Raw genomic sequence first — 17,294 nt, 5'->3', positions numbered from 1 at the left:
TTTTTTTCCTATTTTCTTTTCTTTTTAATTGTATTTTATGGCTTGTTTCTTGTCCATTTCAAGGTTTAATAATGGACAATGTCTTACTGTTTACCCTGTCATCAATGTACCATTCTGTATTGTCACACAAAACACCTATAACAAATATTTGGAGTATTATTTTATTTAAAGAACGGATGTTAAAGTTCACAAAGTGGTTGCACAATGCAGTGTTTAAAGTCTGAACTCCACACAATAGTCCAGCATGTTTAATAACATCTGTTCAGTGACGTGCCTGAGGAAGGTGCACAGTATCTGTTTTCACGTCAGAGGTGTTGAATCAGCTTCTCATACTACGCTGCAATGCATTTTATGTGCAGTCCAGCAGCATTTAATGATTTATGTCGGATCAGCCTCTGCTGTTCTCTCACTCTGTCATCTTCATCCACCGATCCCTCTGCTACACTCCATATCCATATTCCATCTGTTCAACAAGCAATATCTCTTAGTAAAAAACTCTCTTACTGTTTATCTTACTGTTTTGCTGACACAGATTTTTCCTTCCACTTAGGCTACACTTATCCTTTTTCCTCCCATCATCAATCACTCTGTGTTTATGACTGCTCTTAAAGGTATGGCAGGCTTTTTTCACTTTTTGTTATACTGTTTGAAAATCCTAATGGCAATTGTTTAATAGAAGTGGTCTAAATATTTTAAAATGTGCATATCTCTTGTGTAGAAGTCTCTGGACCAAAAAATTGTTCATCCAATCATTGCATTTGGCAATGATAGGATGTTTTACCTGCCTGTCAACATATGTATTTCCATACTTCCGCGCACCTGCTCGCGCAGACATCAAACGTCATCAGGGCGTTCCGAAAGGCTATGCAGAGTTGCAGACAGGCGGTCACCAAGCACCACAAACAAACAGCAGTCTCCTTTTCACAAGCTTATGCTGCGTTCACGTCATGTCGTAACCGTAATTACGAGATGGCAACCTGTGACGAGTTGTTCAGGTCCTCAGAATCAGATTTATGCGTTTCTCTGGCTGCACAATCAATGCCGAAATGAATCTGCAGCAGTCAGGTGGTACAAGTAAGAGCCCTGTAAGTTGTTTACATTCGTTATTATTGTAATGTTATGTGCTTTGAGACATGAGGTAATATAATGCCATCTCTCGTGACGCTTTGCAGAATCTGCTCAGGCTGTGTGTGTTTGTGCATGTGTTTTGAAGGAGGCGAGGCTTTGGAGACGCTTTGAATGGAGGGTGGGATCTCATGCTTTAAAAGCTAGCTTGCTAATGCTAGCCTCTCTAAAATTGCCTACCCTACCTTTAAAGCATTAGCCAAATAGGCCTCCCTGATTTACATATAAAACATACAAATATTATTTTGAATAAAATTTTAAATAATGGTATTTTATACATTGTTGCCATTTTTGTCATATTTAAGAGACAAATTTCTTTTTTCAGATTTTTTCTTTGATTCACTGAGACTAAATTAACATATCGTGTTCATCATAGTTGGTTTGGTTCCTATGAAGATTACATCCCACAATTCTGAGAAAAAAAGTCAGAATTTTAAGTCAAAAACTTTAGAATGTGTGGGAAAAAGTCTGAATTGTAGGATTAAAAAGTGCAAATTACCTTTTATTTATTTTTTTATTCCGCTGCTTCCATAGTTTCCAGCTTTTTTTGAGTAAATTAATGAAAAATATAGGCACCTATGGTGTGCAGTCACTGTAGAACTCTAAATATATATTGTTTATCTCCAAAATTACAGATAATTTTAAAAGAAGACACTCCAGATTTTTTAAAACTCCAGACAAGTTTTACTCTTATTGTTTACTCTCAGTCATCAATATCTGAGGGACGTGTCTCATTGACTTATCACCTAGCCAACTTTAACTTCAAGTGCTTTAAAAGCAGTAGGCTAATAGAACAGGCTGCTGACAAAACATGTGTTTTTTTACATTTAGCCTAGGTAATGCATTGTTTTGACAGTTAAATAGATGTTAGAATGCTGACGATTTTATAACAGCGAGACTGCCAAACTGTCCATTAGAGTATCATTTTTTGGCTTTGTGTAATTTTGGAACCTTTATTTTTAGAATTGTACGCGAATGCAGCTTGGCCAGTTCTAGTTATGCAAGAACAACTTTGCCCATTGTTGTGTTGCAAACATGTAATTACTAATATGTGCTTATAGTTACACAGCTATTATGTATTTGTAGGCCTACTTCCAATATTTCTGAAAATGACTGGCCTGCAAGTAGCAAATCATGTTTCATTACGGATAGCCTATTGTAGGCCTATTGCCCCAAACATCCTGTTTATTAGGAAATACATCACCACAGAAAAAGAAAACTGAACTGTGACTGATTTAATGGGGGCTTTGATGAGTTTTTTAAATTACAAGAGAAAATGTCTTTCGGTTCTCTAAAATGGAAGAGAAAATGTCTTTCTGAAATTGCAAAATCTTTTTTGCATTGAATTGCATTTCAGAATTCCTGAATGAATATTGTCCGAGAAACGATAAGCAGCTATAAAAGTAATCATCATCGAGGCTGTTTAACCATCATCCACCGTTATTGGGCGCCCTAATAAATAAATAAGTCTGGAGAGGAGCTCTGCAGCCGAACTGCTGATGTCAGGAGCTTCAGTGCTGCATTTCATACTGCAGGGTGGATGACGACCGCGATCTTCTCCGGATTCACACATGCAAGCCTGACGAACAACATGCGGACTGTCGTGATTATATGGGCGCTAGTATTATACCTGGCCCCGTTAGGGAACACGGGGAAAAGGGTTTTTAAATGTCCGTCCGCATGTAGCTGCTCCAAGGAATCTATCATTTGCGTCGGGTCCTCGTATGTGCCGCGATTCATTCCCAACGATGTCAGTTCACTGTAAGTCCATCATTTTTATGTATTAGATCATTTGGTGGGTTCATGTAGGCTATTCTTGTGCTTGAATTCAGAGCTTAGTTGGAAAATAGCATTCGCTTCAGTCATATTGCCTTTATAATGTATAGGCTATGTAACATTGTTTTGAGTCAGAATTGCACTAAATGTCTCATGGCCGGTGTTTTACAGGAGTATTGTGAATGGGACCTTCTCTGAGGTCAAGGAGGCGATGTTCTCACACGTGCCGTCCTTACAGTTACTGTAAGTGAAGCCCATCTGACTATCTAGTCTATCTATAGCATGATATTAAGTATCGAAACTGTGCCTCTCATTAACTTACATTTGTAGAATAATTTCTAGATTTTTTTATAGTAGGCTACAAAATTGCCCCGTTTTTTGTAAAGACGTATTGCTATAAACTTAAAATCCACTGTCTCCTTTTACTGATTATGTTTTTTACTTTAGCTGAAATACAGTTTAATTTTTATTAAATATTGTTTTGATATTTACATTGTTGTAGTATCGCAAAAAGAAAAGTTAAAGTTTTAGCCAGTGATTCACCTACCAAATTATGCAAAACCAAAAATATTCAGTTGACCCTGCTCGGGTTGGATAAACTGGAAATGGTCTGCTTTCTGAATTAAAAATAGCTGTCTAAATTTAACGATGGCGAATATTTTGACCTGTAAAAAAGCATTCAGCCCTTTGAGTAAGTATCTAGTTGCTTAGATGCATATTGAACTATTTGTTAAACACATTTTGCCTTCAGCTATTTATCACTGGAATCCAATGGTCCTCAACTAAACACATGAAGGTGACATTTGAAAGGTCTCTTTCCCCTCTATAGCTATTTAAAAAGTCAGGGGACATTTGCTCTCAGAAAGTGGCAGTTTTCCTCCCGTTCCCTTTTTGACACTAAGAACATAGTGTCTTTTCCATTCTGTCATTGGCGTAATGTAGGATGTCAGCGATTTGATGCACTTACTTAGGGATATAGAGAGATATGTTTCTGCCCTGGCACTCATTGAGTGAGAGGGCACGTTTTATTTGTGTATCAAAACACTCTGTAGCAACACTCCATTTAAATAGCACTGCAATGTAAACCCTCAGCCTGATGATGATCATTGGTAATGTTTGTGACTGTAAACTCTGACAGGTTGCTGAACTCCAATGCCCTCACTACAGTAAGGGATGATGCATTTTCTGGCCTTCCGCACCTTGAGTACCTGTAAGTTTTCTTTTAAGGATTATTTATAGATGTCTATTGCAATACTGTTGCTATAGTAATGGACGGTCTAAAGTATTTTAAGTAAACCATTTATGTGAGAGTAAGATATGTTGGGAAGCTGCAAGTGATTTCTGAAGTTCTGAATATGTGTGTTTGTTTTTAGGCTACATATTGAAGATATGCACACATTCTTTGAACATCTGAATGTATAATAATCCTAAATGTTTTTTATATATATTTAATGCATTTATTATATATATAAAATGCATTTATTTTATTTTACTTAATTGTGTAGCCTGTTTCTCACAGAGTTTACTTTATTAATGGTTCAGTTGATCATCCTGGTTCCATTTCATGTAAACTGATCATTATCTTTTACTCTAATTTCTCTCTCCATTCTTTAGGTTTATAGAAAACAACAAGATTGAGACAACATCAAAATACTCTTTCAGGGGACTTAGGGATTTGACTCATCTGTATGTTTTATTACAATCAATTAATTAATAATGTACCGCTGCCAATTATTTGTATTGTACTTTACTCTAAAGTGTTGCTGTCTCCCTCACAGGTCTTTGGCAAACAACAACATTAAAGCTTTGCCCAGAGAGCTATTCATTGATCTGGAATCATTGATAGAGTTGTGAGTCTGAACTTCTGCAAATGCTTACTTAGCATTGCAGTAGACTTTACTGAATATGATATGTTCCTTGTTTCACAGACAGGGCTTTGATTAAGCCAGGATTAGGCTTTAGTACAATTAGGACATTTAAGTAGCTTTTATTACCGTGTCTTAGAAAAAACATTACAGGTGTGCATCTTTAGCCAAAACAATGGCACTGACATATTTTAAGATCTGTCAGTGCAAGTTGCTTTCAGTTAAAAAAGCTCAGACATGCATTTTAGTCTGGGACTAAATTAAGCCTTGTCTGTGAAACTGGGGGAAAGTCTCTATATTTAAACCCACGGAAAGGGGCACAATATATTAATCTATTCATGCTTGTTTATTGATTTTGTTCCCATGTATTTCCTTGCAGAGACCTGAGGGGCAATGTTTTTGAGTGTGACTGCCGAGCAAAATGGTTGATGATGTGGCTAAAGAGCACGAATGCCACTGTATCAGACGTCCTCTGCGCCGGTCCTGAGGAGATGAAGGGCAAACGGCTCAATGACATGGCGAGCTTACATAACGAGTGTATCTCTACAGGTATGTGAATGAGCGTGTGTGTGGATACTTGGTATTGTGTGTAAGCCTTTTCCGACTTTAAATCCAATCCAGTGCCTTTTGTTTGTTGTTTATAGCTGTTCACCAGTAGAAACAATTCGGTAACATTTCTAAATGCTTGTTATAGATATATGGATTTATGACCTGGTATTGTTTAGGCAAAATGTCATGACTGGACTTTCTGGTGAAACGACAGACTTCTCTCAGTTTAAGTAAAGTATACAGGACTTCTGCAACACATTTTTGCTTTTTTGATAATCTATTACACATCACAATACAGAAGAAAAGATCTGTTGCTACTTCCATTTCATTGACTTTAAAAGCCAATGGATTGGAAAACATTTACATTTATTCAATAAGATGTTACTTTTATCCGAACCTCACAAGCATTTACAGCATGGAAATACAACCCTATTTCCAGAAATGTTTTGACATTTTGTAAAATGTAATAAAATCAAGATTCTGTGATTTGTTCATTTTCTTCTGCAGACAGGCAGTCAAGCACATGCATTCTATGGTGTAGAGTTTCTAAGAAACCACTCTGTTTTAGCACATGCACAAAGAGAACTGGCATTGTCTTGTGTCCCAGGAAAGATGTCATATTGATGGCAGTATGTCAACCTGTTGCTGATGAAAGTCTGGATAGTCCCTTTCGTCTTTGAGAACGGGTTTCGGGTTGAGAACTCAATGTCCATTTTTTCCAAAAACAAACCGAAACATGAACTCATTTGACCACAGCACATATTTCCACTGTCTTTTGGAGCATCTGAGATGAGCTAGGGCACAGAGAACTCTGCAGCATCTCTGCATAGAATCGATGTATAGCTTTTCGATGTATAACAGTTTCAAGTAGATTTTTTTTCTTGATGCAGTGACATACTGTTTAGTGACAATGGTTTTCTAAAGTACTCCTAAGCACATGTGGCTGTATTTAACAGAGTAGCATGATGGTTTCTCATGCAGTGACATCTGAGTGCTCAATGGTCACGCACATACAACGGAGGTCTCCTACCTAGCCTTACACAGACAGATTTCTCTAGATTCCCTGAATGTTTTCACAATATTATATATGGTAGATAGTGAAAGACCTAAATTCTTTGCCATCTTGCATTGAGAAAAATTATTTTTTAATTGTTTGACTATTCTCTCATGAAATTTGGCACAAATTGTTGAGCCATGACCCATCTTTGCTTTATACCCAATAATGATACCCTCACCAATTCACCTGCTAATTGTGGACTGTTTCAAAGCACTTTAACTTGGATATTCTTTCATTTTTTCACTTTTTTTCAGCCTCTGTCCCAAATTTTTTTGAGCCAAAATTTGTTTACATTTACAAAATGTAATTAAGTTGGTCTGTGAAAACATTGGAAATCTTATCTTTATACTTTTGTCAGTTAAATGAAGGTTTAAGAGAATTAAAAAAAATGACAGATTCTTGATTTTTTTGCATTTTACAAAATGTCCCAACATTTCAGGAAACGGGGTCGTATTTCATTGACACGTTTCATGTCTTACAAAGAATACTTTCCTTGGGTATGTCTTCAGGGGTTTCGTGCAGCTAATCATGAGATACAAAAATACTATTAATTAATAAAGTTACTTAGGCTACGTCCACATTAATCCGGATAAAATCATTTTTGAAAATATTTTTCCTCCATGTTTTGGCCTTTCATCCGCACTGAGATGATGTTTTTTTTTCAATGAAAACTGAGCTTTTTGAAGATGCTCTCCCAAGTGGATACATTTGAAAATGCCATTTTTGCATTGTAGTGTGGACTGAAAATGATGATGCATGTTTAGTCATGTGACGCATATTGCACCATATACTGTATATATATCTATGGTTGTAACTGCATTGTTCTGCCTGCTATTCACTTTCATAGTGTTGCTAAAGATAAATGTTACCTCATATTACATTCCTACAAAGATAACATAAAATGCACTCACAATTGCTGTCCTGATGCAAAACACGAGAGCAATTGCCCTTTTAAACCATACATAAAATGGCGATCCAGTGGGACCTGGAAGTAGTAGTAAGTAGTTGGATATTTTAGAAGAATAGCTTGATAACTGTATTATGTCTGGTCTTTTGGTCTCACCTCAGGGAGCTTTAATGATATTTAACACATCCACAGGCATGGTGATTTAAGCCACTTTTGGAAAACACTTAAAAACGCTAGTGTGGACGAAGAGTGTTTTGAAATGAAAATGGCATTTTCAAATATATCCGGATTAATGTGGACATAGCCTGAGATGTCATTTTACCACATGTTGGCCAGATTTCATTCCTCTCCACTCGGTGCCTACGGAGTCTTTGTCTGTGGACACCTTCTCCCACAAGAACGACGTGTACGTGGCCATCGCTGCTCCTAACGCAGAGAGCTGCATGGTCCTCCAATGGGACCACATCGAGATGAACTTCAGGAGTTATGACAACATCACAGGTGCATTCATGTTGAAGTCATGATATTAAGGATTGTGTATGATGCAACAAATCTCATGCAGTGTGCTTTCTTTCATCTCAGGTCAGTCCATTGTTGGCTGCAAGTCTGTGATTATCCAGAACCAGGTCTTTGTCATTGTTGCTCAACTCTTTGGTGGTTCCCACATCTATAAGTTTGATGAAGACCAAAGCAAGTTCACAAAGTTTCAGGACATTGAGGTATCTAAGATTTCCAAACCGAATGACATCGAGGCCTTTCAGATTGGTAACGACTGGTTCTTCATCATCGCTGACAGCTCTAAGGCTGGTCTATCCACTCTCTACAAATGGAACGACAAGGGCTTCTACTCCTACCAGTCCCTTCATGAATGGTTCCGTGATACAGATGCAGAATTTGTCAATTTAGATGGTAAGGCCCATCTTATCCTTGCAAGTCGTTCCCAAGTTCCGGTCATCTATCAGTGGAGCAGGAGCACTCAGAAATTTGCTTTGCAGGGTGAGATCCCTAACATGGAAGATGTAGTTGCTGTCAAGGCCTTTTGGATCAAGGAGGAGCTTTATCTGGCCATGACCCGGTACATCGGTGACTCCAAAGTATTGCGTTGGACTGCGAAGGAGTTTTCTGAGGTCCAGGCCCTTCCTTCAAGAGGCTCCATGATCCTGCAGCCTTTTTCCTTCAAAGAGAGGAACTACCTGGCTCTGGGAAGCGACTACACCTTCTCGCAGATCTATCTGTGGGATGCTGAGAAGAAGGTTTTTGAGCGTTTCAAGGAAGTCTACATCCAGGCTCCACGTTCCTTCACCGTGGTCTCCACTGATCGGAGGGACTTCGTATTTGCCTCCAGTTTTAAGGGCAACACACAAATCTATGAGCATATCATCATTGATCTGAGCCTTTGAGTGCTAATGTGGACACCGTTATTGAGGCATGTCTGCTCAGCAGCAAGCCCTCCTTTGGCATTTGGACATTTGTCTGGGCAATATAATTAGTGGGTTTTGTAACGAGAGAGGTCTGGGAAGCAAACGTAATATGGAATTATCAGGTTCATAGTAAAATAAGTATTACATCATTCATCTGTGTTGTTTTACATAGATTCTGGGAAGGCCCTGACATTTTTCTGTTGTACTATATTAAAATTGTTATATATTATATATAACAATTCCTCAGCCCTGCTGAATCAGAGAACATTTCTGCCGAAAGTATGGTGCAAGGACTGCGTAAAAGAGTTGCTCTTGCCACCTGTAACAACCTAAATCACTCTACATAACGATATATACTGTACCTTTGAGAACCTTTCAAATATCTGTATGCAACAGCTGATAACATGCATGATGTGGCTGCAACAACATTAAAAAATACAATCTTCAGAGCTGGCATGCAGATCGACAAGTGATACAGGTGACAAATGCAGTCATATTATCTTTAGAAATATTAAGTAATATTTTACCTCATTGCTAACCATTTATTGAAATATCTCTGTTTTGGTCAATGGTCTAAGTTGTAATGTCAAGTAATTAGTCAGTTAAAAGATTTGCCTCTATCATATTTATTACGGTCTGTTCAGAGTGAAGCAAATCAAAACTTAAATTTCAGCTGTGTGGTCATTAGATAGAAATGTGGGTTTTTGTGGTTGGGTATATTGAATTCTAGGATGAACCCTTTCATGAATGAAAAAGAGAATCTACTGTATGCTTAAATACAGGGAAATTGTCAAAAGCATAAACCTTTAAAGCCATTTTCTAATACAGAGAGTAACTTAATCTTACTCATTAACTTAAACATCCATCTGACTGTCAAAGTATATTTTTTTGCGCTGTACAATGAATGTAATTCAGTGTTTTATTTTAAAGGTGCAGAAATGATTTCTGAGAAACACTGTTGAAAGTGGATCGGGCGAGCACCAAAACACACTGGTAACCAATCAGCAGTAGGGGGCGTGTCCACTCATGATGGGGGAGGAGAGAGAGTGAGCAAAAAGGAGATTTGAAGAAGGACTGTAGAAAGAGAGATGGCTGAGAGACATTACAAAAGAGAAAAGGTCAGAGGAATATCACTGGGAAAAGAAGGGTTATGATCAGGCAAGAGCTTTAAGATCAGCGTTAATATTAGAAATGCTTTCCAGCGCTGGAGAGACAGAAAGCCTAAAAAAACATTAATATAGTGGTTGTGTTGTTTCTGCTTGTGTTGTTGTGGAACACATGACACTGCCGCGGGTACGAAAACCTGGTACCAAGCCCAGCGGCTATATTATTATAGTAGCCTGCGTTGTATAGATAAGCTCCGACGTTATCAATTCTGTTACTGTAACGGAGAATTTCTCTCCCTCTGAGGCTGCGTGTGAGACGGAGCAACTCACACTCTGCAGCCGTGCCTTGTTCACACACAGCTTCAGCCAGGCAAGCCTCAAACACAAGCAAGAGAACCCTCAGCTGATAATGTAATAATATATTGGCAAAACAGATTTGGCAAACGCTCATGCGCATTTGTGTTTACGCTCTGAAAAACATCAAATGAATCTATTTTCAACGTGTTTTTGCAGCGGTGAGCAATGTGGCCAATCACAGACAATGGCCAATCAGAGGTGTTTAAGTTAGTCAGTCTCACTGCTCAAAACGCCGTAGTTTTTATTCAGTGCTGCTGAGTTATGCAGGCTTCCGAGACCTCTCATTAACAAACAAAGCGTAGACATGATGTAAATAAGAGTTTTATTGTGCATTGTTGGCAGCTTCACTGATCATTACCGAACTTTGTGAGATCGTGATGAACTGACAAAGGGACAGCTTTTTAGTGATTGTAAAGTGAGTGGTCTTGGCTCGCTCTCGAGGCGCCACCATTTAATCCATTGAATAAAACTATAGTTTTACAAGCTGATAAGAGGACCGACGGCCAATTTTGTGCACTAAAACTTTATTTTTTTTCATCCAAAAGTTTATTTATTAAGTCTTGATTTTTGATTACCTGTTTTTTGTATTTAATATTTAATGTATACAGATTTTTTTTATTTAAATTATACAAGTGCACTGATTGCAGAGGCTTGTGTTGTTTAATGTTTAATTTAAGCAGGATTTTGTATAACTTTTTATTACTTAACTGTTAGATTTTATGAGATGAAAAATAAAATAAAGAAAATCGGGCAAACATATTAGCCAAAAACAATCGGCATCATATATGGGCCATCGGCTGCCCTGATTTCTAAATATCGGCATCGGTCAGAGAAAAACCCATATCGGTCGACCTCTAATTTTGAGTGTCATTGTTCGTCTGGAGCTGGTGTGCTGCTGGCGACTAACAACAAACACTTGCTTATATATATACTCGAGCACTGTATGTTAATTTTTTGTTCTTGTCGTTCGTTCTTCAGCTTCAGCTATGATAAAGAGACATCCCCTTGTACTGCGTGTTTGTCCATTTTGGGGACGGAGCAATGAAGGGGTATTTGTGTGTGTGCTTGTTTGGGTTGATTTCAATTATAAACTGTGATTCTCAGAAATTGCTTACTGCACCTTTAAGTACTAGTGACATAAATGTTGAATGTAAAACTTATTTTGATAACAAGTGTGTTAAAATAAGGGTGTGTTCACACTTGGCATGTTTGGTTCAATTAAAACGAACCCTTGTGTGATTGCTCTGTTTGTGTGGTTCATTTGAATAAGGGTTGTGTTGATAGTTGTAGTTTGGTTTGTTTGGTCTGGACCAAAAAAAAGGACATTTAGTCCTGGTCCGCTTAGCATTCTGATTGGCATTTCTAACACTGAATAACCTCAAGATACCAAACCTAAAGGTGTAGGGATATAGCCTATATTTGGAGAAGGAACTTATTGAACAACCAAAACTATGCTGTGTGCTGGGCTAAATGTGCCCGTTATATGTGCGTAGCCTTCATATAATGGTATTTTGACCAGCTGAGAACTTTGAAGAGCTTTTAAAATGTGTAAAGGAGTCAAAACAGTGTCAGGAATCCCTCCGTCACACACAAAAACAACCTCATCGTACCTATGACGAGAAAAAAAAAACAGGAATGCATGAGCATTCTGTCCTTTTTTAGGGTCTCATCTTGCAGTTTTGGTTCATTTACATGTCTTTGGTTTGTGTTGCATGCATTCATATATCATTCGAACAGCACTAGGGTTCGTTTGGGAGTGGACCGAGACCCAACCAGGCAAACCGCACTACAAGTGTGAACCCACCCTAAATGTTTTTTTTTTTTTGTCATTCATTCATACAAATGTGAACACACCCTAAGAACCTTTTTTCCTTACTAATTTGCTAGCTGGGATACAGAAAGAAGAACACAACCCCAAATAAATATTGCAGCCTGCAAAAGCATGATTTTCAGCTATTAATATTCAATACATTTCAGTCTTATAAAAACTCAATAAAGAATAATTCTTACTTGATCACATAATGTCCTTATTCATATCAGTTTTAGCTTAATCTGATATGCAAAAATAGAACTTTAATTTTTGTAAATCATGACTTGTTTTTATTCTTATTTGATGAATGTTAGGCATATGTTTTGAATACTAATGTAAATAAATGCTTATGAAAACTGATTATCATTTGATTATTAATTCATAAAAATGTTTTTTAAATGAATGCTGTTTATAAAACTACATTACTCTTGGTTGCTAACAGAACGTATAGTTGGTGTTTTGAATCAATAAAGATGATTAGCTTTCAGAAAGGGAACTGATGAAGATAATATTATTAAAGTGACTATAATAAACATTTATTATAAACATTACTGGATCAAGACAAATGGATTAAATTGGCCGTATGCATTCATTTTGATTTCATGCTATGTTCAAAAGCTTTTTTTAGCCATCAGCTTCATTTGGTACATATCTAGTCTACAGAATTACAAAGCACAGATATAGTACATTTTAGGTAGCCTACAATTGCAATACTGAGAAATCTTATATAATTTAATTGTTAGGATTTTATTTAGGCAAATTCATATTAAAATATAGCTGCAAACAGCGGTGATGGCCCCAAGTCCCGCAGCCAATCCCATCCCGGTGACTCCAGGACAACTGTGCATGGTGGGCAATGTGCTTTTTAAAGGGATAGTTCACCCAAAAATGAAAATTCTGTCAGTTATTACTCACCCTCATGTTGTTCCAACCCCGTAAGACCTTTGTTCATTATTGGAACACAAATTAAGATATTTTTGATTAAATCTGAGAGCTGGATCACTCCTCCATAGGCTTCTAAAGGAATTAAACTTGTTCCCCGAAAAGTTATTAAAGACATCGTTGAAATAGTCCAAGTGACTACAGTGGCTCAATCTTAAGTTTATCAAACGACGAGAATACTTTTTGTGCGCAAAATCCTCCAAAAATAACGACTTTATTTCAACTATTAATTTCCTTCTCTGTGGGCCTCGAGTCAGTTCACTAGAGTTATAGCGCAGCGCTTCTGTGTTGTACGTCACACGCATCACACACATGACCAGCGTCGGCCAATAGTGAGCCTACGTGTGACGTAGCACTACGCAATCACACTACGGTAACTGACTAGAGGCCCACAGAGATGGAAATGAATAGTTGAAATAAAGTCGTTATTTTTGATTGTTTTTGCACACAAAAAATATTCTTGTCGCTTGATAAATTTAAGATTGCGCCACCGTAGTCACTTGGACTATTTTAACGATATCTTTAATAACTTTTCGGGCTGGCAAGATTCAATCCCTTAGAAGCCTATGGACTAGTATGGAGGATTGATCCAGCTCTCAGATTTAATCAAAAATATTTTAATTTATGTTCCGAAGATGAACGAAGGTCTTACGGGGTTGGAACAACATGAGGGTGAGTTATTACTGACAGAATTTTCATTTTTGGGTGAACTATCCCTTTAAGTGGATAAATGTAAAAGGACTATGTTAAAGTCATATGAATACTTAACATTTACAGCAGCCAGCTGGTAACACTATGACCACGACCCAGAACAGCCACATCCATAAGATCAATCTAGATAAATTTCATGTTGGATGTCATAGGTCACTTTTAAATGAGTGCAAAGTTTTCTTTTGCAGCTCAAAATTTTATCAAGAAGTCCAGTATGTATCTTAAGGTCTTTATATATTTTTATTAACCTAATTATTAAACTAATTATATAAACTATGTTGTCAGTGCCCTAAAAATGAACTGGTTCTATGCCTTTATGTTGTTATTCAAACTTATTAACAAAGAGAAGACTTAAGAGATTTCTTATTCTTTAATGCAGGCAAAAGCACAATAGCACTTTAATCCGTCAACATGGTAACATCATTCAAGATATCCAATATTGGTTTGCAATTTAGCATCTTCAAAATATTGGAATTATGTTGAGAAAGTTCTGAAGTGAATCGTATGACGCCATTTAGAGCTTGATTTAAAAAATCCACATTCATACAAAAATAGCTGATTTTCAGTTGGTCAGAGCTAATTACTGTAAATTAGAAAGTTGTCTGGCTAAATAGGAGCAATATATGTCCTGAGTTTGGAAACTAATCCCTAACTTTAGTCAAAAGGTGGCACTTTACCGAGCCCCTTAAACACGCCCATTTCTAAGGGTTTGTCTATGTCTACTGGCTGATAACTCTTATGTATTTCACACATAATGTTCCAAGTTGCATGCAATTTGAAGCATGCTAAGAGGCTAAAAGACACCCCAAAAAGAATATTAAAGTTTGATGTGTTGCCATGACAACAGTATTCAAGATAACAAGAATCCTTTCACAGGTCTACATCTGCGGTGTCTTGACATTATTCAGACTAAGTTTGAAGAATTTTGGGTAAAAATAAGGGTGATTTCAAAGCCTTTTGAAAGTGACACACTTGTAGTTTGGTTTCGTTTGGTCTGGACCAAAAAAAGACATTGAGTCCTGGTCCGCTTAGCATTCTGATTGGCATTTCTAACACTGAATAACCTCAAGATACCAAACCTAAAGGCATAGGGATACGTTCAGGGATAAGCATACAGCTTTTTTGACGTAGCCTATATTTGGAGAAGGAACTTATTGAACACCAAAGAGAATGCTGTGTGCTGGGCTAAATGCGTTCGTTGTATGTGCGTAGCCTTCATATAATGGTATTTTGAACAACTGAGAACTTTGAAGAGCTTTTAAAATGTGTAAAGGAGTCAAAACAGTGCCAGAAATCCCTCCGTCACACACAAAAACAAAGACCTGCTGCAATGAAATCTGGTTCTGATGCCTGTGATGGGCAACATTGTACCTATGATAAGAAGAAAAAAACAGGAATACGTGAGCAATCTGTCCTTTTTAGGGTCTCATCTTGCTGGTTTGGTTCTTTGGTTCGTGTTGCGTTTATATATCATTCGAACAGCACTAGGGTTCGTTTGGGAGTGGACCGAGACCCATCTTTTCAGCGGTCTGCCTGTTTGATGTGCACCAGGGTTTGGATGGCAGCCAATGTGAATGCTAAGCAAACCAGGACTAAATGTTTTATTTTTTTGAGGTCCAGACCCAATGAACCAGGTGAACCGAACTAAGTGTGAACACTTAATGTTCTAAATGTTTTTTTGTCATTCATTCATACAAATGTACCACCACCCTAAGAACCTTAAAAATAAGGGTGATTTCTAAGCCTTTTGAAAGTGACAGACTTCCTGTTGTCAGTTGGTGGCGCTATGACTTTGACTCACAATAGTCACATCCATGTGATCCACCTCGAACAACGACAATGAACACACAGCTGAAGTTTCATCAAAATCAGTGAATATTGTCAGAAGTTATATGTACTGTTTTATAATAAACTGAATGCTACACCTGCTTAGCATTTCTCTTGTAAGCATCTGTGAATCTATCTAGTATGTAGTGTGCACATTACAAGGTAGTGATCAGTGACATCACTTTGGGGTAGAATATCTATAGCGGTAGGATTGGTTCCATGCAATAAAATTAAATCTAGAGTATGATTAAAACGATGAGTGGGTCTATTGACATTTTGCTTGACCCTAAACGAATTTAGTAAATCTGTAAACGCAGCCACTAGCGCATCATTTGTATTATCTAACCAGAGCCCTCTTGGTCTTATCCAACGCGTCCTCTGTAGCGGCTATGCAGACTTCAGCCTCTTCGATTCGTTGTTCATTGGCTTCTACATCTCGTTTAATTTCACCTAAATGATTCTCCATCACAGAGATAGAGTTCGTCAGCTCCCCCAGTTGGTTGTTTATTCCGTCCAGCTTCGAGCTGAACTCGGAGCGGAGTAATTTAAGCTCAGTTAGCAGATCGGCCACATTAGCCATGCTATTAACGCTAGCTTCGACACTCTCGACCGGAGATGATGGCTTCGCGCTTTGTGAGCTTGTTTTTCGAGTGTTCGAGAAGATGTCACACTCCTTTACTGCTGGGGGTTTAGGCATTATTTATATTATGTAGTTTACCAGGTTTGTGAAGGTCTGGGGCTATTTCATGTGCGAGGTTGTAGGGAGCCGTCACGCTATGCTGCCATCTTGTTCGGGCTCTCTAGCGCCCCTGCACAAGCCTATGGCGAAGCAGCGAGGACGCGCAAACCTATCAGGGCGCCCCGTGCCAAAGCTCGCCTAAATGGGCGTGGCTGATGACTATATATGCAGCCCATTTCGCCCTAGGAATCAGGTTAAATCGACTGAACCGATAGCACCTGAAAATAGCATGGAGGGGGTCCGGCCTGCGTCCAGCAGCTCTTGTAGAAAAGAAAGTACCAGTGGTACTTCACATGAATATGGTTTCAGGTTACGAGCTGAGCACCAGCTGGTGAACACGTCTCACCTAGAGACGTCTCGTGGACGGAGCTCTTGCGTCAGCAATAGTATTTAGGATTTCCTCAGAGATGTTCTTGTATACCTGCACACTTGCTCTTCCTGATCCGCTGGATGACCTGAGGGAGCATCGAGAACAGAGGGAATGCATAAAGAGGGCGGCTGGGCCAATCGTGGGCCAGCGCATCCCTTTCCTTTCAAAAGAATATTGAGCAATGAGAGTTGTCTTCTGAGGTGAAGAGGTAGACCTCTGCCCTCCCGAGGACACTCCAGATCAAAAGAACCGTCTGAGGGTGGAGAGACCATTCGCCTGGGGGAATGTTGTCTCGAGAGAGCATGTCTGCACCTGGTATCTGCATCATACCCTGGTTCAGAATGCACGGTACATGCACTGCTCTGAGCGAGCGCAGGTTTGCCTGAGCCCATGTGAGGAGCTGTTTCACCATGGTGTACAGGTTGTGTGACCTGAGACCACCCTGGAGATTTATATATGACACCACCGCCATGTTGTCCGTCCGGGCTAAAACATGGTGACCTGCCAGATGTGAGAGGAAGGTTTTTAGGGCTAGAAAAACTGCTCTCATTTCAAGACAGTTGATATGTAGGTGCAGTTGATATATCCGACCTTGACCAGAGGCCGGAGACAGGCTTGCCCTGGTACAGAGCCCCCCAACCTAAGTTAGAGTCGTCTGTTGAAATTACCTTCCTCCTTGACACCAGACCCATGCTCACACCAGACTGGTACCAGCTGGTGTCCTTCCAAGGG

At 38.6% G+C, this 17,294-nt stretch overlaps 1 protein-coding gene across 2 annotated transcripts; it reads left to right on the top strand.

Moving 5' to 3' along the window:
- The first annotated feature begins 554 nt into the window (after positions 1–554).
- Positions 555–12,333, top strand: lgi2a (leucine-rich repeat LGI family, member 2a). Of its 2 annotated transcripts, none has more exons than XM_077201886.1 (8): positions 555–611; positions 3,073–3,144; positions 4,040–4,111; positions 4,516–4,587; positions 4,680–4,751; positions 5,146–5,315; positions 7,616–7,780; positions 7,862–12,333. In XM_077201886.1, exons 2-8 carry the CDS (start codon positions 3,113–3,115, stop codon positions 8,677–8,679), a joined length of 1,401 nt encoding a protein of 466 aa, XP_077058001.1. In that variant the 5' UTR covers positions 555–611; positions 3,073–3,112; the 3' UTR covers positions 8,680–12,333. The 2 variants fall into 2 exon arrangements, with proteins under 2 accessions (XP_077058001.1, XP_077057999.1); XM_077201884.1 differs by lacking the exon at positions 555–611 and adding an exon at positions 2,483–2,886.
- Positions 12,334–17,294: the final 4,961 nt, after the last annotated feature.

This window comes from Siphateles boraxobius, unplaced genomic scaffold (genome assembly GCF_051911475.1).
Source record: "Siphateles boraxobius isolate OS27281-9 unplaced genomic scaffold, OSU_SipBor_1 48, whole genome shotgun sequence".
In the NCBI taxonomy this organism is placed as follows: domain Eukaryota; kingdom Metazoa; phylum Chordata; class Actinopteri; order Cypriniformes; family Leuciscidae; genus Siphateles; species Siphateles boraxobius.
This window is presented reverse-complemented; position numbering and strand designations above follow the sequence as displayed.

Excerpts from the sequence above, each read along its gene's own strand:
- lgi2a (XM_077201884.1), top strand. The coding sequence starts at position 2,666 with ATGACGACCGCGATCTTCTCCGGATTCACACATGCAAGCCTGACGAAC. Across the intron at positions 2,887-3,072 it reads CCCAACGATGTCAGTTCACT|GAGTATTGTGAATGGGACCT; the intron begins GTAAGTCCATCA and ends GGTGTTTTACAG. Across the intron at positions 7,781-7,861 it reads GAGTTATGACAACATCACAG|GTCAGTCCATTGTTGGCTGC; the intron begins GTGCATTCATGT and ends CTTTCATCTCAG.